General features: G+C 40.0%; 1 protein-coding gene across 2 annotated transcripts in view; it reads right to left on the reverse strand.

Annotated features, from left to right (window-relative positions):
- Positions 1-1,887: 1,887 nt before the first annotated feature.
- Positions 1,888-23,198, reverse strand: part of LOC126483961 (voltage-dependent calcium channel subunit alpha-2/delta-3) — an 832,874-nt gene continuing 811,563 nt past the window's right edge. For both annotated transcript variants that reach the window (XM_050107259.1, XM_050107258.1), the window contains 3 exons: positions 18,081-18,276; positions 7,309-7,504; positions 1,888-2,664 (listed from right to left, as the gene is read on the reverse strand). In XM_050107259.1, the coding sequence (XP_049963216.1) occupies positions 2,569-2,664; positions 7,309-7,504; positions 18,081-18,276 (488 nt within the window). In that variant the 3' untranslated portion in view covers positions 1,888-2,568. The remainder of the gene's footprint in view (positions 2,665-7,308; positions 7,505-18,080; positions 18,277-23,198) is intronic.

Consider the following 23,198-nt stretch of genomic DNA (forward strand, 5'->3'; position numbering starts at 1 on the left):
AAGCAGACAGAGTGATTGGACAATACTTCCCTTCACGAGGCCAGATTCTAAGTACTGCCAACAGACACTTTTAGAGGAAGAAATATCATACCTCGCTTTCAGAACTATCAGTTCCTTCATCAGAGACAAAAGACAGATATGTTGGGGAAGTTGGAAAGGAGGGGCAGCTCACTCAAGCCCTAGGCTGAGAGGGAACCCACCTGTTCTGAGGACGAGGGGAGACAAAATTGTTCCCTCTAAACTTGAGGTCTGAGTGGCCTACTCTCCCTTCCAACCTCCGCCAACCTATCCCACTTTTTTTGCTTATTGCCAGCACTTGAAATTTAGTCTTCTGAAGATAAGAACTGTTCAGCCATACTGTCTCCTTCTACCTTTACTGGTAATCATCTGTTATAGTCTTCAGAGTGATACAAGTAAAAATTTAAACTGAAAACCATAATTGAAGCATATTCATGAATGTAAAATGAGAAAATCTACTTCGTACTTGGTGGAACTAGCTACTGATAGACATTCATTAGTAGCACACAGCTATTACAAATTCAGAATTTCAGAATTTTTAGAATGTAAAAGAGAAAGCAAAGGTGGAAATGTGGCACAGGATGTACTTGTCACAACAGAAAACATGCAATATGAGAGATTGCTGTACTTAAATAGGATGGCAAAAGAAACTTAGGAAATTGCACATCGTAATTATCTGAAGATTTTCCAAATATTTTGAGATCTGTCTGTGCATAATTCCGAAAGTCTTATTACTATAGTGTAAGTTTTTGCCTGCAGTTATCAGTGTCTTCCCTACAGCTCTTATTCTGCACAGTATTTTTAGGATGTGGCCATTCGCTGTGCGAGTATTATATACAAGAGATGCAGAAAGGACGCCCAAAACAATTACATTATAGACACTGGTGAATTTGAAAGGATAATACTTTTAGAGCTCAAATGATTAAGAATAATTTTAAATCAATAAAACAGTAATGCGTGTTTACAAGATGTAATGGGGGGAGATAATGGGGATGTCAGCTGATAAGAACTTCAGGGTTAGTTGATGTATGGATCGATGAGTGGTTTTATCATGTGTTTCAACAGTTGATGTACATTGCAGATGTATATTGATTTTCACAGCACTGTGCTTGAAGATGAACCCCCTTGGCTTTCGACTGAGAATATGTAAACTGGAAAACAATATATAAGCCAAGCTGCAAAAGAAAAGCCAACAGTATGTATTTATTTTCCTCTAGGCAAGGTGGGGGTACAAAACAATAAACAGGTAGTGTATCTCAACTGCCATGGTGGAAGACATTTGTCAAACAAGTGGCATTAGAAGCAATGTAGCAGACATTCAAAAATGAAGTGTCAAAGACTTTTGCTACTTTCAGTCTTTGCAAATACTACTATAAACTTCTCATATACATCAACAGTTTTTAAAGAACGTAACAAATTTTCATGTGCAATGTTGTTTCCTCCCTTGTAACACATTCTTCTTTAAATACTACATTATCTGTCAAACCCATTGTCTGTGGACTGAAAGACATAATTGTAGCTTGGTGTTGAAAGATACTGCTCAAGTGGTGATTTTTTTTTACAGTTCAGCAGTTACTTGTTGGCTTCCTGATAATCAACAAATCTACATTTTCAGCAAACTGGAAAGCAAATTTATATGACTTTATTATCATGCCATTACCTGATAGATACAAGTTGTATACATCTCTTTATATACAACTGATGTTAACTGATATATCAGACAGCCACCAAATGATGCACTAATTTCCATGCTTCAAACAGATAGTTCAGAAGTTATCTTCAGTTTTACAGTATCATACAATTAATCAAAATATTAAATACATGTTTTAAAGAGAGTGTCTATATCAATTCAAAATAAAAAGAAAGAAAAAGTATTTTTAGATTTATTGAATACCCTAAAATTACTGGCTGTTGGCATGATAAGAACAGTAATCTGGAGGTTCATGAATGACAGTCAAATATTTTCTGTCTATGGACCATTGGCAACCACAATTTTACATCACATCATAAAAAGTGAGGGAAAGCAACAGTACAAGTCAAGTAGTTTCAATAATCTTCACCTGGCACCACACCATTACTGCGTGTCAGTTTTGAAAAATGATTTATCTGAGAAAAATATTTGTAGTCTTGCACTGTTTTTGAACACCCTCATGTTCAAATTACAAAGTTGAGTATATTTTCTGTGCTTGTACACATGACAACAAGATATATTACATGTTTTATTTCATAAATAGTTACATTTCAAAAACTGATATAAAAATTCTCACCACAAATTCAATCAATTGTTCACATAACAAAATATAGCCAATAACATAATTAAGTGTTAACAGTTCGGAAGATACATTTGCAACATAAATAAATTTTGGTATTAAATTTAGTACTAATAATGCATCAGAAATAGTATAGATGCAAGTTAAATGTGAAATATGTATGTATACATTGAGCTCCTGAACATGTAAAATGCTGAGTGTAGCATTGAAATACATACTGGAGATTCTGCACCAGTCAAAATATCACAGACAATAAGTTACTTCTCTGTTATTTCCCATATTACGAGATAAAGCCAGCAACTGCCCAGCTTAAAGCAAGCATCACATACGAAACCCAAAGGTGGCTTGCATCTCCACACAGTTCAACTTCTTTCTCCTGAAACAATGGTAAGGCAGGCTCATTATTTGCTGTGAAAATACTGCACATTATTGCGTAAGCATTCAAAAATTTCTATGACTAACTCTGTTCTGGACTGCACTAATGCTGAATGATGGATAGTGTTAAGTCATTTCGCCTCCTAGAATTATAATTATGAACGACAGTGTTGTTTTTAAATTGTGATTAGTTATCGATAACAAATTTTACAGAGAGAAAATTTATTGTGTAACTATTTAAGGAGCTTACCACAAGAGGTTGTATGGCACCCCTCAGCATAAAGAGCCACTTTCTTCAATATCGACCTGGCTACATCATTACCTCCAGCCACATCAAAAGTAGTAACCACCACCAAGACATCCACATGGACATCTGACACACATTCCACACCAAGAAGACACTTCAAAACAGCTCAGCCACCCATGGTTGTGGAAGAGTACCCCTCCAAACATGCCAAATACTGTACTGAGGCCTTCATAGACCAAATTTACCCTCCCCTTCTTGTCCAGAAACATATCTTCCATGCCTTGTCCCAACAGTCACATACCATCATATTCAATACACCAGTTCTTGCCCTGTCACTGAAGTTGAGCAGTACTAGGTACAGTTATAGTTTGGACAGGTGACTGGCTGGGAACTCCAGGCACCACAGCTCAGGGACAAGCAAGTTGCCCAGGAAGTGTCAATCTGAAAGACTTGCACTAGCCGTTGAGCCATAAGATATCATTATTATACCACAAACCTCATTGTCTGGCTACAAAGGAACACTATTCTTCTGACTCAGTACCACTCAGGACTGGAGCAACTGAATCATATTTTTCACCACAGTTTTGTCACCTTTCATTGTCCCCTGAAATGAGAAATACCCTTCCTACCCCTCCCACGGAGGTATTTCATCACCCACCCGACCTATTTGATACCCTTGTCAATCCCTATTCCACCTCTGCTCCCAACACATTGCCTCATGGTTCAAAACCCTGCAGCAGAACTTTATGGAAGACTTTTTGCATACTTTCTCCCACTACCACCACCCACTCCAGTCCAGGCATCCCTCACCCCATCAAAGCCAGGGCCATCTATTAAAGCAGCTATGTGATTCACCAATTTAGCTGCAACCACTGTGCTACATTCTGTGGGCATGACAGCTAACATACTGTCTGTTCACATGAATAGCTACCACCAAAGTGTGGTCAAGAGACTGTTGGACTACCCACCACCCAGTTGTTATGCATGCTGCCCAACATGATGTGTCTGAGTTTAATGCGCCTTCACAGTCTGTGCCATCTGTATTCTTCCCAACACCGCCAGCTATTCTGAATAGGGTACATGTGAACTCTCCCTGCAACAAATCTTTCATTCTCGTAACCCCCTCTGTCTCAGCCTTTGTTATGACATGGTCTCCACTTGGATGTCCCCTTCCTTGGCTACCTACACTTTCATCTTGCCAGTGCACCTGAATTGTCATTCCTCCTGCCCCATCCCACCACTTCCCTCCCATCCCCATCAGCTCAGCTTCCAGATGCTGTAATTATAGCAGTCACATCCCACATCTTACATGCACATTACTACATGCGGCACTCGTATCCTCACCGTTCCCTACCCTGCTATCACTCCCCCTCCCCGTTTCTCCTGTAGCCCTACTACTCCCAAGTGCTGCTTCCCTCACATACAATTGCAGTCCAGGCTAAGTACCTGGAGACAACAGAGGCTATGTAAGTGACTTATGCTTGAGTGAATATGTGTAAGTTTTCTAAGTCTGATGAAGTTGTCCTCTCTCAAGTTTCCTCACTGTGATTGTTCTGCTGTTATGTGTACTTGCTGCCTGGGTTCCAACCAGACTGTAAGATATTGTTGGTATTTATGGCGAAGTTCAGTTCCTGACATCCACTGTTTCCATTGATGCTCTTTCATTTCTCTGAGCTCTCAGTGATATTCTATGAAATGCAAATTCTCTCAGTGTTTTCAAACTCTGGTGGATGTGGTAGTGATGAGATTTTAATAAATGGACAGCCAGATCCCAAGTGTTATATAAACTGAAACCACCATCCTTGTTTATTAGGTTTTCTGACATCTTATTTTGATATAATCCTTAATAACGCTGTCCGAGAAACTTGGTGTTTGCATGATATTACCAGCCTCATTGTATTTCATTTCATGATTATCTTCCAGGCAGTGCTCGGCAACAGCTGATTTGCTTGGTTGTTTTTGGTTGTTGCTAATGTTCCTGGCATTCTCGACTGTTCTGATAGTCTACCCCACATAATACATGCTACATTCACATGCTCTATGATACATACCCAACTTTTGGGAGACTGACATCATCTTTAACAGTACAAAGAGGCTGTCCGCATACAGTAATAACTTTTTTGTGCTTCCAGGTGTTAGAATTTTTCTATTTTGGCCTTTATCAGAGGATTCGTTATATTTACTTTCACTTACACTATTTGTTGTTTTGCTGGCTGAGTCTAGTGCTGAAAACTTATTTGAGTAATTGGTGCACTGTTTCTAGTACTCTCTTTTAGTTTTTCCAATTTCGTGACAGTTTCATGTTCTGTTTTTGGACTTTCCTGTAGTCCACATAAATTTATTTGTAATTTCAACATATTCTGAGTTGATATTATGTTTGTTTTGTCATAAATAAGACTTTTTTTGGTTTGCAAATCACATTTAACAATATCAATACAACTGTTTTTGTGGCTATTTTCCGCCACTGTTTCACTGTTTTCACTATATCACGAACTTTTTTCACTTAAGACTTTTTTGTTCTCTTGTTTGAGGAACACTATTTCTTTCTTGAGGGTTTCAGTATCACTATTTAATAATTGTATGATTTTGTTTTTTGTGTGTACCACTTCGCATTCATCATGCACACAATCACAACAGGTCCAACAATTACTGTCATGTATGAACTCCAGGTTTATGTTCGCACACCTCTCATGTAACCAGAAGTTGCATTTTACACACAGGATGCCCTTCATCACACGTTTTTTACATGACGAGTTATTATAAAATTGCTTTTCTACTGAGACTGTTTGCAGCGATGCACTTACCTACCGGCACTATCTTTACTCCTCTTGCATATTCTTCAGTAGAGGCAATTAGTAAGACGGAACTAAAGAAAACTAAATTTTGGGATCCAGTCTCAAAGTAATTATTGATAGAGAGACTTGCTTTACTTTCCAAGTACTCCGTTACAGAAGGAAATGAACACATTTCAATAACAACAGTGCTCCATAAAGACAATGGACATACTGAGAGGATCAGTTTTACTTTGGCTATAATTGTGTATAAGTTTAGTATTGATAACCCTAATGAATGGTATAAGGTGGTACCATAGTTCAACTTGCCATGAATTCAACATACCACAAAAGTATTGAAAAAGCACCATCTGAATTTTTGAAAGTTAAGATGCACACACTGACTCATCTTCACATCACAAAATTATTGGAAGATGAAATCATTAATTCATTTGTAGAAAGACACAATAAACTGAAGGAAAATGCTAAGTTACAAATCAACAAGCTGAATATTAGAGAGCAGTTTTATAACAAATAGGTCTGCATAAAGTTGGAACTATTTTTCCTGCATAAACATGTAGGTATTACGCACTTCTGTTTGCCTGGTATGTTCCATACCCTCAAGTATCTTCTCACTATGGATATAGTTTCATTAGTTAAGGAATCACTTTTGGGGGCCAAAGTGTAGAGTCAGTGTAATTGTTTAAACTCTCACAGAAAACTGTCAGAACAATACTGTTGAAACAGCCTAAAAGAAATGTGTACAACACTGTTTAAGAAACTTAGGTGTATTACCTCTCCCATGGCAATACACAATGGAACTACTTATTTCACAACTAAAAACTTCCGCAAACTAGACAGATCACTAATGCTGGTTCCCCTATCAATGAAACTGTACAACAAAGGATTTAAATATATGGAAATAAAATTATACAGTCAGCTGCCACTTCTAATAAAGCATTGCTTTTACAGCATTCATGGATTCTTATAATTTGTTCTGTCATGAAAAATGGCAGTATGTGTGAACAACAAGGACCATACGTCTCAGTCACTTTATCAATTTATGTTCCATATGCAACTGTGAGTAAATGGATAACTGAATATGACTATTATGGTTGTAGATCTTAGACTCTGCAACATACCTGAATAATGTGATATTGATACTGTCTGCAGAGTTCCAATAGTCATTAGCTGTTTCTCTTTAAATATCTGTCTGTTACATGTTTTCAGAACTCTTTAATTAGTATTTTCTCTCTGATGAATACCTGCTATGTGAAGCAATGAACTTTTAAATGTAATCATCAGAGAATTTTACATACAGTAACCCATCACAATGTCACCTGTTATTATGTCTACTGCAACATATTGTGCTTTATGCAGCCTGTATGAGCTGAAGGACCAATAAATATACAATACAATAAAAAATGAATAATATATCTAATCTAATCAAAGATAAAAAAATACACAAGGGTAGAAAAAGAGGGACTGAAATGCAGAGGGGGGAAAAGTAAACATTAACTGTGGTTGGTGGAGGAATACTTGTAACAATTGGGAAAATAGAAATGAAAAAATCAGAATCCCTTGTGTGTCTTTTTTCTCTTTGTGTGTTCTATTGCCCTGCACCCACCTGCGTATGGTTGTTTATGCAAAAAGGAGGCCTCCGCCTGTGCAGTGCGTGCCACTCTTTGTAGCATGCTAGCGTCGTATTGTATGATACCTCCACTGGCATTGTACTGATACGAGTACTGTCGTCTGTTACGCATAGTGAGTTCACAACCACCAGCACCAGATTACTCAACTGAACTTCTTGGATATCAAAAGGTCTGCAAAGGAAGCATCTCACAGTTCTTATCTTCATAATTTTGTCCTTAACTATTACTTTCTTGTCAGTTTAACACACACAAGTAAATAAAACAGCTTTTCAGCACAAAATATATTAGTTCTGCTTAAGCACAGTGAGGACAGTGTACAAATCTCATATGATAACACTTCAAAAAACAAACAAAAATAAACATATAGAGAGGAGAAATCAAGCTGCAGATAGACACAACAATAAGATTGTTACACATTGACGCTTTTGGCCAAAAGGCCTTCACCTAAAGTAGGAAAAGCACACACACATTCACACATGCACAACTCACATATACATGATCACTGTCTCAGGCCACTGAGGCCTTCTAAAGTAGGAAACACACACAGATTCACACAAGCATAACTCATTGAGGGCTCAGCAGCCAGAGACAGTGGTCATGTGTATGTGAGTAGTGTTCATGTGAATCTGTGTGTGTTGTCTACTTTAGAAAAAGGCCTTTTGGCCCTTTTCACAATACTGTCATTATTCCAGCCTGGATTTTAAGTTGTTTAAATATATTGTATTGTTGTATAAATGTATTAAATTATTTCAAAAATGTTTAAGGGAAAGGATGGGGGGATAGGGAAAAGGACTGGTGAGGCTTAGGGGAAGGGATAGAGTTCAGAAATTTGCCCAGAGCCCCATGTCAAGGGAGATTTACCATCGGATAAAGTTGCCCAGAACCTGGTATCAGGGGAGACTTATCACACAGTAAGTCTCCCCTGACCCAGGGTTCTGGGCATCATTTCTGAACTCTACCCCTTTTCCCAAACCTCACAAGTCATTTTCCTTCATTCTTCTTCCTTCCTCTTCAACCCTTCGGCCAGAAGGAGGATCTGTTTGCTCTGAAAGCTTGTGATCTTTAATACCTTTTACATGTGTATTGTCTTGCTCCTCCTTGGGAAACAGATTTTTTATCTATTCGATTGCATTACATTATATTACTTGTAATAACAGGAAAATTCAATTGATGGAACTGTTAACATGCAAAAAGACAGAATGACTAGACATTCTATAACTTCAGGAGATAAAATCCCAAATACTGCAGATTGGCACACTTAGAAGTAGAAGAAATTATATCTAGATTTCAGAACTTGTACATTCATCCCTCAGGAAGGAAAGAGGTATAGATTGGGGAAGATCAGAAAGGAGAGCTGTGTCATCACACCCTATCTTCAGAGAGATCCATCTGCTGTATCAAGCTGGTCCCTAAGTATTACGGACAGTCGCAGAACTTTATTTACTATCTCAAAAAATAGAAAGTTACTTAATAAACTCTTTGCTTGTTTGCAGATACATGTGTACAGTCTTGGCACACATTGAAATATCCATGCGGCAGTACAGCCGCTAGATCAGCCAGTGCAAAATTATGCAGCCATAGATAAAGTGGAGTGTTGTGTGGCAATTTGTTTTTTGCACTTGAAGGGAAACAATGCAGCAGCAATTCTTGCTGAGTTGGTGAATTGTAAAGCAATAATACACCATCATATGACACAGTGATCAGGCAGTACAGACACTTCCAGTGAGGTCAAACAAATCTGAATGACAAAGCACTAAGTGGCACATCATGCTCCACAAAGAACCAGGAATCACAATTGAAGTGTAGCTCCTAGTGCTCAAAGACTGCCATATCACAATGGAGGTGATAATGGGGCAATGGAAAAATCAGGTAAGGATTAGTTTCGACATCTAGTACAACATTTGAAACATGACAAAGGGTTTCATGACTGCTAACCCACATTCAAAACGAATGCCAACTGAGGCAGCAAAGGAAAATTTGCATCTGTGACAGGTCAACCCAGATTAATTCTTTAGCTGCCTGATTACCTTGGGTACATCACTATGACTATAAGACAAAAGAGCAAAACAAGCAAAGAAAACATGTTGATTCTGTTATAGTTGAGAGCAACCGGTGAGTGGTGCATGGTGGAGAATGGAGACTCAGAGCTACCAGGCGGGGCAGCCACTGGTGGTATCATTAACAATGACCAGATAGGTCAGATGAACAAGTAGCAGATGACAGGCACCATGCTCGACCAGGACACAACACAAGGCAAGTTGGCAAGATGGAGGTGATAAACATGACGAGACAACAATGTTGCAGCAACAATCCAAACAATGACACATGGAACTGGAACATAGTACAGCCGAGATGCTCACAAGAACTACAGAAAGTACCAGACTGCTAGGGTAGCGCCACACAGCCGCCCACATACTTGGCGGTGGGAAATGCGATTGGCCACAGACTTCATGTGGTACAGAGAGTGGCGCACTCGCACAGGGAAGCTTGTGGTGCAGGCACACCAGAGTACAGGGACCCCTATTGGGTATCCAGGTCCATACCCTTGTGACGAAGCAAGCTGGGATAATTTTACGTCCCCCTCTTGTTTTGCCATCTGCCTCCTTAAACTAGTTTTTTTCACTTTTAAGTAATTATCATGAACATACGCAAGTGTAATCTACATTTCCATGAAAGAGAAAGGTTGGTCCTTAGTTTTAAGGAATATAACACAACATCTACTTTTGTGCTTAGTTTTAGGTATGTAATTGATTTTCTAATTTATTTAGACTATTCCTATTTAGTATCTTTCCTTGTTGTGGGAAATCAGTAATTGTTTCGTAACTTAAACTCTATTGTTGACATATAAACAAATATAAATTCCATAACAATTGTAAACATTTGGAAGACAAAATGCTAGTATTCTTAAAGTATTTATTTGGCTCTATTGGAAAACATTTTAGCAAAGCCAGTCCTTAATTAATTCAAAGTAATTTCCAGTTTTGTCAAAAGTATTGTTTGTGCAATGATATCTGTTAATTTGGCCTAAACCTTGGAACAGAGGAAACTGTTAAAAAGATCCAATTTTTTGATGTATTCAGTTAATTTAATGAGTTAAGATTTAATTGTAATTTCTAACTTCGAACAATGTGTAGTTTCAGCACCTATTATTGTGAGACTATATAAGGGTCCAATTTTTTGTCTCGAGACAGGCCTATTATTGTGAGAATATATAAGGGTCCGATTTTTGGTCCGGGGACAGTCAGTCCATGGCCGAGTTTCAGACGAGAAACCTATGTTGGTTAGAACAACAAGAATGCATCAACTTAACTGTGAAATAAGTGTTACACAATTAGGCCGTGTGTTAAAACAACAATGGCTACTCCATACATACCTTTCTATTCTTCAAGAACTGTGAACTTTGTGGTTAGGTTTTTAATGCTCATAGATGTTCAATAGTAAACTATTGTAGCATTATGTGGAGGTTTGCTTGAAAACTATTAATGAGGCTTATCGCTTATCGAAAATTAAACAACAGTGCACTGGCTATATAACTGTGTAATATTGGGGGGGGGGGGGGGTGAACAGTGAAAGTAAAAGACTGTGAAACACAACTGTGCATCTGTCGGCTAAATTATTTAAAGTAGTCTGTGTTGTACTTCCACAACCTGTTTTTCAGCCAGTGTAGCAACACAGTACGTCGACACCGAGGGCAATAAACGAAGAAAAAAGAACTCCCAGGTGAACTGCTACACCCTCTGGCACGCATTCAACTTCCAACATCAGATCCCTCCCTCCTGAAACCTGTGTGTAGGGGTGGAACGCCCCAGACGGTGCCGTGGTGGGTGGAAGGAGGGAACACAGGGAGACCCTGTCTCCTCTACTACCAGCGGTTGGGAGGACAGGCCATGGAATCCATCAAAACATCACTGGAGGGCAGGGCAACACATGGCACCTCCAATTCTTGTGGATGCAGGAAGGAGTGCCAGTGTGCCTGTGGGGAGCCGGCAGCCATCAACAGTGGGGCCAACTCGAGGGCCGTGGGCACACTAGAAGGAGGTGGGGAGTTGGTGGATGTGAGGTGCCAAGGAGAGGTACCAGGTTGGAGTTGCTTATGGTGACAGTGTTCGAGCCCTTTCTGCGTCTCTATCAACGTGATACGCAGTCCATGGGTCGTGACTACTGTGGTGGGAGTCCAAGAAGCCTTGCCCCCATATGCATGGGCCCACACAGCTGTGCCCAAGGTGTAGTGCTGAGAGGGTTGAAAGCGGGGCTCAGAAGGTGATGGCATCAGCAGATAAAGCAGGGTCTGTGGTTGCCGCCCATGGAGGAGTTCAGACAGACTATGGCCATTGATTGGAGTGGTGCAATAAGTGCTCAGGAATAAGGTGAGGGCCAATGTGGTGGCAAAGGATTTGACCAATTTTGTCAGCTGTTGTTTAAACCTCCTGACCAGATGTTCTGCTGTGCCACGGGAGGACGGATGGAACGGAGGGTGTGAATGTATTTGATACCGTTGGCCTCACAGAATTTGTGGTAGGAGGCTGCGATGAATTGGGGCCCATTATCAGAGACCAAGGTACGAGACAGGCCTTCGATGGCAAGAACCTGAGCCAAGGTCATGAATGTAGCATCAGTCATGGTGGATGCCATGTGCACCACATACAGGTATCTGGAGTATGCACCCACAATGAGTAACAACATTGATCCCAAGAACAGGCCCGCAAAATCAAGATGCATGTGGTCCCAGGGCCAGCGAGGCATGGGCCAGGGTGCAAATGATTGTGAAGGGCAGGCAAACACACCATGCACCCACGGACCAAGCGTTCGAAGTTACCATCAATGCCGGGCCAATACACATGCCGGCAAGCCAATGTCTTCATAAGGGACATCCCCCAGTGTCCGTGGCATAGCAAGCATGGGATGCAGGGGATCAGGGTGCAAGGGGAGATGTGACAAGGCATCTGCATTGGAGTGTTGAGAGGTGGGCTTGTATTGGATAACGTAAGTGTAATTGTGTAAGAACTGGAGACACTGAGCAGTTCACTCTGGAAGGAGTGTTTGTGGGCCAAATAGGGTAACCAAAGGCTTGTGATCAGTGAGGAGAGTGAACTTCATCCCAGACAAGTAGATGGGAAACTTCTGAATGGCAAACCCAATCGCCAGAGCCTCTTTCTCAACCTGAGAATAGTTCTCTGTGCTTTGGTATTGTCTTTGACGCATACACAATGGGCTGTCCATAGCCATCCTCATTCCTGTGAGCCAGGACTGTCCCAAGACATAGATCAAAGCATCAGCTGTCACAGCCAAGGGGCAGTCTGGAAAGAAGGTAGTCAGCCAAGGGGCGGACTTCAGCATAGTTTTGAAGTGGAGAAAAGCTAGATCACGGGCAGGAGTCCAGTTGATAGGCACCCCTTTGAGATGCTAGCGATTGAGAGGGTGTGCAATGTCAGTAGCCTGGGGTAAAAACTTTAAGTAGTAGTTAACCTTGCCCAAAAAAACCTGGCGGTCAGATAAATCCTTGGCGTGGGGAAGGGAGTTGATGGCCATGATGTTGTGATCTGACAGACCAATGCCATCTTTACTGAGCCAGTGCCCCACATATTCAACTTCCAGTTGAAAGAAACTACATTTTTCCAGCCAACAGTGTAGACCTGCGGCCTGCAGCATGTGAAATAAGGTACCGAGGTTTTGCAAATGCTTGTGGCGTGTACGGCCAGTGACCAAGATGTCATTGAGATAATTGACACAAGCCGGGTTAGGCCGTGTGAGCTGCTCCAGGTACCTCTGGAAAATGGCTGACACTAAGGAAATACCAAATGGAAGGAGCTTGTAGCTATATAATACGAAATTTGTGTTGATAATAGCGATGTTCTGGGATGCCTCATCTAAGGGTATTTGGTGTTAAGCCTCTGCCAGGTCGATCTTCGAGAAGTACTCGCCATGCACAAGTTTGGCGAGAAGGTCTTCCTGTTGGGGAATGGGATAAGTTTCAACCTGGGACTGCTTGGGACTGTGCACGGATTGTAACTCTGAAATCCCCACATAGGCGAAGGGAGCCACTGGGTTTCCTGATCACCACTAATGGGGTCACCCAAACACTCGCTTTCATGGGCTCAATGATGCCAGCAACCTGCAGGCAATCAAGCTCTTGCTTGACAGCTGGATGTAAGGCCATCGGAATGGGCTGAGCCTGGAAGAACTGCAGCTGAGCATCTGGCCAGAGAGCAATGTGCGCCTGGAAGTCCGAAGCACACCCTAAGTCAGACTGAAGCCGAGAGGCATAGCCCGAGCACAGATTGTCAAGGTCCTAGAATGGGATGGCAGTGAGAACGACATTAACTTTGTCAGATATCAAAAAGCCAAACAGTGTGAAAGCATAGGGTCCAAAAATGTTTGAAGCCGAGGGGTGGTCCACCACCAGTAGGGTCAGGAGATAGGGAACGTGTTTATAGGTGACCTGGACCGAAGACTGCCCACGGAGGGTGACAGAACTGCCACCATATGCAACCTGTCGCCGAGAGGAGGGAGACAGCTGCAGGGAACCCAGGTGTATATAAGTTGCCAGCTTGATCAAGGCAACAGTGGCCCCCATATCGACTGGGAAACAAACGTCCACGTTAAAAATGTTGAGCATGAGGAACAACTTCTGTGTCAATGAGGTGTCCAGTGGGACGACTGATTGCAACGTGTGGATGGTATCCCGATACTCCGTGGGTGAGGGGCAGAAATGGGTTGAGCAGCTGCAGACAGACAGATTGGAGAGGGCTGTCTTTTTGACAGAGCATGTGCGTCTTCCAGCAATGGGACAGTCTGCGCGAGAGTGGGCGGAAAAGCACTGCAGGCAAGATGTAAGTGACCCATGGGACCGCCAATGAGGGGCGACTGGTGGCTTTGAAGCCACAGAGATGTTAATGGGCAGAAACAGTGGCAGATGTGGGGAAACATCAGAAAATGGGGCACCCGGGAGCTCATGCAGTAGGGCATCCTGTGCTGTGACTTCGTCCGTCAGCAACTGCAAGGATTGCTGGGAGACATCTAACTGGCACTGCTGCTGCTGCATGGGCTGCTGCTGTTGCTCCAGGAAACAGACTAACTTAGCCTCTATGCTACCGAACCTTTTACCTTGTTGCCAATGTTACAGCCGAGAGTGACCGGTGCATGGTAGAGAATGGAGGCTCGACGCTGCCAGGCAGGGGAGGTGCTGGAGGTATCCCTAACAACAACCAGACAGGACAGATGAACAAGTAACGACTGACCAGGACACAACACATGGCAAACCGGCAAGACGGAGGTGATAAACACAATGAGACAACAACACGCAGCAACAATCCAAACAATGACAAACAGAACTGGACCGCAGTATGGCTGAGATGCTCACGAGAACTACGGCAAGTATCAGACTGCTGGGGTAGTGCCTCATAGCCGCCTAAATAGCTGGCCGTGGGAAACACGATTGGGTGTGGACTTCACGTGATACAGAGAGTGGCACCCTCGCATGACGAGGCTCGTGGTGCGGGCTTGCCAGAGCACAGAGAGCCCTAGTGGGTATCCAGGTGCACATTCAACTTCCGCGTCTTCTGACACTAGAGATTCACCACCATCGAAAGAAGCGATGAACCATGCATCATGCTGTGGGGCTAACAGATTATGCTCATAAGAGGCAAATTGCCACAGGGACACAATACTGTAATCTCTTGACGTGGTTACAGAACACTTTGAAGATGAAGTGTCACAGGAAGCTGTGCCAGGGGATGCTTTCCCTCCACTACAGTACCAAAGCCCATTCTGCATAGGACACAATCATACATTCTGCTTCTTTGGGCTATCAAATTTTGCCTCTTCCCCCATATTCATCTGACATGGCACCCAGTGACCTTTCCTCTTTCCTCGGTGGAAGAAACTGTTTGATGGCAGACATTTCCAAAATAACAGTGAGATGATTTTCAAAGCCTATGTTATAGAATACTCAAAATGCTTCTATAAGTAAGGTCTCTAGAAAGTTATCCACCAGTGGAAATAATGACAGCTTCTCTCTCTCTCTCTCTCTCTCTCTCTCTCTCTCTCTCTCTCTCTCTCTCTCTCTCCCTCTCCCCCCCCCCCCTCCCCCGCTCTCTAAATTACTTAGAACTTTGTGGATACCATCATACATGAGCTCAAGGTAGGTGAATAGTGAATTGACCACCTTGTTGTGGTCTGAAAAAGTGGATATTGTTACTACTTTATTTTCCTGTGCAGAGGTAGCCAGGAGTGAGAGTGGTATTAAATTAAGGTCCTCTCAACCTGAGATCTCTCTGAAGAGCCCCTCCTTTCCAACCTTCCCCATGTAGTCCTCTTTACTCTCAGAGGGAGGAACATACAAGCAATATTAGTTGGGAATCCACTGCCAGTCATTTTATCTCACTGTAATATTAAAAAACACTCCAAAGAAGTTCGACATTACACCATATCTGCAAACTGGTATGGGCTTAGATTCAAGGGCAGCAGAGAATGAAAAAAATAAGCATAAAAAATAATTCAGCTGTGACACAGAAACAAAACAATAACCAAAATAAAGACATTCTGTTCAAATGTATATGTCGTTGCACATCAAAAACACCAAAATCTGCTGCTTGGTAAAATTCTACATATAGCCCCACCTTGTTCACTGTATCATGATTGGCTCCTTCTCGGCATTGCATTCACAAGGTGGTCAATATGTTGCTGCTGAGGCCTATCCCACTTTTCAGTGGTGGCCCTCATGAGATCATCCATTGTGTGAGGATGTTTCCTAAAATTGAACATTCCTAAGTTAGTTTCCAGTCAGCAGACATTGCAAGTGTCTTCTCTGGTTGATTCTTGTTTCCTGGAGGAAAGTTTTCACAACTTGGAGGCAATGTGCTAATGCATTATCATCTTGAAAGATGAACCTCTCACCAAAATGTTGACTGTAAGGCTGGACAACAGGTTGGAGAGACTGTCCCAATACTTCACAGCCCTTAGGAACTTTACCCAAGATGTATATTGGGACCTGGCCAGCTCCACACTCTTCTATGTTGATCATCAGATGTCAGACGAATCCTGCCCTAGTGGTGAAGAGAATCCAGTGTCACTGATTCAGGCCACATCCCACTTCCTTTGTGCTCCACAGTGCCGGTGGAGAAGGAGGGGGAGGGGTTCTACTGTTATTCATAATGGATGCCTAGATGCCTAAGGTGGCCATGTGGAGATGGTTGTGAACTGTCAGAACAGACACAACCCTCCCAGTTGCTTTCAAAAAGGTGGTTTGCAATTCTGTGGTGTTCACCTCAGGATATCTACGTAACAGAATCTGTTGGTAGCATTTTTCAGCTGATGTTGTTGTCTGCGGGCAATAGCTATGAGGCAGATCTTCAGTGGTCTGTGTCTCACAATAGTGGTCAAATGCTCAAATGACATCTCTGTGGTGTACGCCAATTCAGCTTGAAACACCCTGTGCTAAATCCCCTCTTGCATAAAGGACACATCTCTTAAACTTCAAGTAACCCTTTGGCACAAGTTGTCGACTGAACAGTGTTCACAAGCCGTGACTGGAGACTCAATGCCCTGTATTTAACTGAAAATGTAGCCTTATATTTACGCCAATGACACATGTGACTGTACATACACAAACATACTCCCCCCCCCCCCTCTCTTCCTCAAACCTGTATGTCATGAGAGTGATGCAAAACCATTTCTGAAATTTTCCATATTTGATATCTCGTGAATAAAATACAGACTCTGTAATTTAAACCTCAGTTTTTATATTGTTCTTGTAATTCTTTTATAATACGGTCTTCTCATTCCTGCCATCATTGTAACAAGAAGGGAGTGGGGTGATTTGTGACAGCATTTTATCGTCAGCCACAATCTGTGCTGACAGCACCTTATTGTCAGCCTCAATCTGGTACTTGCTACATATTACTGCACACCCTAAATGTAAGTATTTGATTTCCCAGCAGCATTAACTCTTCATTCTCTTTCACAGCAACATTAACTTACTTTCATTCCTGACAAACCATTACTTATCTTTCAAGTATTGATACATTGGGCATGATTACTTTTATCAGACAACCACTGAAGTTGCCTAGTTCCATTACAGAATGAAACTGGAGAAAAAAACTGTGATGGAAGTAAGCCCTTCAATGGTTGCCTGATGATCATCCCAGTCAATGAAGAACAGAAGATTCGCATCTGCACTATACTTTCACTGTACTAGCTAAACAGAAGATGGGGACTGAGCATGTTTGATTATATGCTGACTAACATGCTGTTAGTAGACTTCATTATTTTTCTGGTGAGCTAAATTATCATGCTGAAGCAACAACAGGTGGTAACTGTTTCATTGGGAGGTATGTTGGGAGCTACAATAGTGAGGACTGTGAACAAATATTTGATTTGTCTGAAGCACCTTCCACCGTTCTTTAAGAAACTAATCTCTCACTTTTTGGTGTCATAAACTGGAAATCAGTCAGATTGTTGATATTCATATAACATGAGTCAACTCAGAAGCTTGTCCAATCAATTTTTTCTGATGAAAAGTGTGATGAAAAGCATCCATTTTTTTTAACTCTGTAAACCCTCAGGGAATTAAGGATTTTCAAATTGTGATGTAAGTGACAACTTTTATATACTTTGTTAATATTTTAGTACTATACTTTATCAATTTCCTTCACAAATGTCAAATACCTTAGGCACACAAAACAAAAAAGATACCGGTAACAGAAAAATATAGGCCAAGAGCTTTGTCTTGCCAATGTATCCAACACACCTTGCACACTTACTGGTGATACTATGTGAAATTCGTGGAAGCGACCTATTTAGTTTATATAATGTCACCTCCATGTCGCAAGGTTGTGGACGTGTTCGTTTGATAGTCCACTTTTCATACTGCTTTTCAGGTGTTTTCCCACCTTCAGATGACACAATGTTTTCCTCTTCATTATCTTCATCTCTATACTCTTCATCTGTAATTGTGATTAATTACAACTGTTCAGTTATTTGTTTCACAGCATGATAGATTTGGTATCAAGTTATGATAAAAATAACTTTCGTTAATAATATTCTACATGGCTATGAAGTGGGAAGCAAATCCTAAGATTCATTAGATATAAGGGAATAAGTGGCACAAAATATTGTTTTTATTAACATCTGGGTGTTCATTCATTCATCAATTTCAGTAGATCTTATCCAGTAGCAAAATTGTTTGGGCTGAGGATCATTATGAGAAGTCACAACTCTTATATATAAAAATAAAGAAAAAGCAAGTACTTTTGGAGGGGATTTGGGGGAGGGAACTTGTAACATTATGAGTAACCAGGTCGTGGAATGAGAGTTGATAAAGGGAGCATTAACTGCCAATGTGGCAGCCAGGAAGAGCAGGCTCAGGTAAGCAGTGACCAGTGGATATGGGATTTTCCCAGTGGGTCCACAAAGGCATGGCTGTGGTAGCTGGTGATCACAATGGAGACTACAATGAATGAAATATAACATGTGTATGGCATTTTTATGGAAACTACATTAAAGATCTACTAAATACCTACATGCATTATTAGGTAGTAAATTAAGCTTCATCAACTGTGTTACCACTATTAAAGAAAAAATACAAGAAAGAATACCAGTCTTGAAGAGACTAGCTGGAGTAAACTAGGGCTGCACTCAAATAAAGAAAAAGCAAATACTTTTGGAGGGGATTTGGGGGAGGGAACTTGTAACATTATGAGTAACCAGGTCGTGGAATGAGAGTTGATAAAGGGAGCATTAACTGCCAATGTGGCAGCCAGGAAGAGCAGGCTCAGGTAAGCAGTGACCAGTGGATATGGGATTTTCCCAGTGGGTCCACAAAGGCATGGCTGTGGTAGCTGGAGATCACAATGGAGACTACAATGAATGAAATATAACATGTGTATGGCATTTTTATGGAAACTACATTAAAGATCTACTAAATACCTACATGCATTATTAGATAGTAAATTAAGCTTCATCAACTGTGTTACCACTATTAAAGAAAAAATACAAGAAAGAATACCAGTCTTGAAGAGACTAGCTGGAGTAAACTAGGGCTGCACTCAGAACACCTTAAACAAAACAATCAATACAATTATGAAACTTGTTGTTAAATATGGAGGTGAAATGACTCCCACAGCACAAAACCAGATAGACACTTTGGATAGAATACAGAAGCAAGCACTTTGCATCATAACCAGAACAGTCAAAACTATGCTCACACAAAAAAACTTTCCATCACAAAAGGAATCAAAAAATAAGCAATAAGAATATTCACTAAAATGAACACCTCACAGAATGCAAACTGGATTGAAATCTGGCCTGAAACATCTTTAAAACACAAACAACACCAATAGCAGATGAAAAAGTTTTTTGAATAGCCTATACATAAATATAATTACAGAGGATCTCAAAAAAATTGTCAACCTTTTATGAGGCTGTAAAAAACCAGTTGACAGTGGAGAATATTACTAAGAACGAGACTTCAGATATGGTTTTAAAGGCAACTGTGATAAAGATGTTACATGACAAATAACCAGAACCAGGATGGCTTAGAATATATAGACAGATCACATATTCATGACAAAGCTGGAGCTGGGGTGCAATGCAAATTGTTTTCTCAACACTCCCCTATTGGGCAGTGTACAATGACGTTTTACACTGAAATATATCAACCCAGCTAACAGTTAACATCCTTATATAAAGAATCTACTTATTTACAAAAGCTGTAATATTGGTTACTTCTACAGCAGCCATTCAAGCTACCTCAACAAACCTCTCCACAGGAACAACTACCATAAATGAAAGAAGACAAATCTTAGAGTATATCATGGACAGAAATAAGGAAACAGTGTTTCAATGAATATCTTCAAAAGTAGGAATCGACAGAAATGAGAATGTTGACCAATTGGCCAAGAAAGGAAAACATATAGAAGCTAACAAAAAATCCATTCCATCTAACACACTTAAGAAATTTATTAACAAGATAATTATGGAATCCCAAATTACCCCATATTACTAAGTAAATCAAAAAAGAACATTAAGAAAACATACAAGACTGTTGGGTGCTATTCAGTAATAAACTGAGGAAGGAAGTAGTATCCAACGTTTGATTAATAACGGAACCTGATTGCCTAGCCCAACATTTAAACAGGATAGGAGTTCTTCTCACAAACAAATGTTATATTTGCAGAATTATTGTTATGGATTCAGGTCGTTTACTGATATGCTCAGGACTGGAAGCAGAAGACAGAAGGAAGGCAACATCTGCAGGTTATGCGGGATGCCAGAAATTACAAGTTGTAACTGTCTGCAACGTTTGTTTTGCTGTTACATTTACTTATCTTAATTATTCTGTACATCTGCATATTTTACTAAGGTGCCACAAATTTTATGTTATAACTTTTCTGCAGCTTATGTCATATAATAATAATAATAATAATAATAATAATTATTATTATTATTATTATTACTACTACTATTTTCAAAGTACTTTTGTATGAAACTATGCAATGAGATGTTAAATAATTATGGCAGAAGAAAAATTATGGTAGACCATTCCATCGATTAAATAATTATGGATTACATTTTAATAAGACCACATGTAACAACAATGACAACAATATTACAGACTTACAAACATGACACAATAAAACATGATACACTACAAAATTCTTGGTAAAGAGATGAACACATTGCAACGTGAAACATAATAATATGACACGTATTAAGCAAGTTACAACTGTTTTTAATTATGAATATAATGCTCAATAAAAGAAATTAATAACAATTAAACCATTGGAATGATCATGTCATATGAAGACACTTCAAATCTTGCATGTATATCAAAAGTTACAGGCAATTTTATAAATGTTATATATGCAGATGTGCTGCAGCTATAAATTCACCAAAAGCTACGTGCAGCATGAGGGCAATATGAGTTACCTAGTTCCTCACCTAATCATTCTGAGTAATGAGTGGTTAACTATTAGATAAAATTTAAGAGATTACGTATATAAATGACCACCAACAGAAATTATATTAAAGCTCTACTGAAGTGTGAATAATAAAAAGTAACAAATGTGTATAAAAGAGAAGGTATCTGTAGGGCAGAAGAGTTCTCTTTCTTCAAACTGGCCATATTTATTTCCTAATTTTCGCATAACTCTTGCATTACCAGATGTAATCATGTTTATGAATTTTGCTAATAACTTAATAACTTACGTAATACTGTATTGTTCTAATAATACAAATATAAGTGAAAATGTCTTAGTCTCGAATGGTGGTCATTGTTTCCAAATTTATCATCTATATCCTCATCCTCTTCAAGCCAAAATTCTATGCACGGCAGAGGGTACGTTGCACTACTACTACTACTACTACTACTACAACTAGTCATTTCCCTTTCTGTTTCACTTGCAAATCAAGTGAGGAGAAGTGTACATAACAATCCTTTATTAACAGTGTGAAAATCTAAAGGAGGAGTGTGCTTAGTATAGAAATATCCACACTTAACAAACAGAGAGAAATGGAGAAAGACAGAGCAGGTGGTACTGACAAATTGCTGGTTGAATTCAAACAAGTGAAGTACTTTAGTTCAATGGACTTAACTACTGGATATTGGCAGGCAAGACTGCATGAAAATTCGACTCAGTACACTGCATTTCTGTTTGATGAAAAGTCATACCAATTTAGAGTTCTATCTTTTAGGTTAACATCTCTGTAACAGTGTTTATACATGCACTGGATGCAGTTTTAAGTAATGAACTACGACAGGAATTAATCTTATAGCTATTTGATATGTTACTGGTTTCTAGGACCTGGGAATAACATAGTAAATTATTAACTAAAACCTTACAAAAATTTTATGAAAATTGTATTTCTATTAAACTACTGGAATCACACTCTGGTAAACAAGAACTGAAATTCTTATTATATCTAGTAATAATACAAGAATAAAACCACATCCAGAATCATAAGAGTAGTCAAGGACAGTCCAGAACCTAGAAATGTGAAGCAATTACATTCTTCTTTAGGACTGGAAGGATTTTAATGGCATCATATAAAGGTCAGCTTATGAATGATTCCAGAGTGTCGTTCTTATTAAAAGAAAGGTCAAAGTGGATATGGGATGCATTGAAAGCCTTTCAAAATATCAAACAAGCCCTATTAGATGCACCTTGTGGTGTTATCCAAAGAATGGGGTGCCAAAGCAAGGCTGGCACCTCACAATGAAACCACAGGAAATAAAGGTCACTGCATGCTGCACTAATGAATGAGAAATGCCAGTGTATCCATGCCTCCTAGATCTTTGGAACACCACCATAATTGATGGATCTACCAGTGTGTTAAGTATCTTAGGCAAAACTTTATATGAACATTATATCAATTACACTCCAAATTAAGAGTCTTGTAAATTTGTCTGTTACAAATAATACTCAGATAGTTGTAAATACCCAGAACATTCCTGTGGAACTGGATTTTACCAAGTTAAATATTTCTTCATATCTATATTGTAATAAACTGAACTAATATTTTCAAACAATGGAAAATCCAGGATGGAATGTAACAATATTATGAAAAGGAAAGTTGCTACTCACCATATAGCGGAGAAGCTGAGTGGCACATAGGCACTATGCACTATCTGCAACTCAGCATCTCCGCTATATGGTGGGTAGCAACTTTCCTTTTCATAATATTGAGTTAATATTTTATGTTTTATAGTTCCAACCAATCTCCTCCCAAAGCAAACTAAAGAACCCACTATTGTACTGCCAAGTGCATTTTCCTATGGCACAACACACTTATACTAAAACACCCAGTGATGCTCCAAACATTTACATTCATGATGGATGCCTCAGAAGATGGCATGATATGTGAATTA

This window comes from Schistocerca serialis, chromosome 6 (assembly GCF_023864345.2).
Source record: "Schistocerca serialis cubense isolate TAMUIC-IGC-003099 chromosome 6, iqSchSeri2.2, whole genome shotgun sequence".
Lineage (NCBI taxonomy): Eukaryota > Metazoa > Arthropoda > Insecta > Orthoptera > Acrididae > Schistocerca > Schistocerca serialis.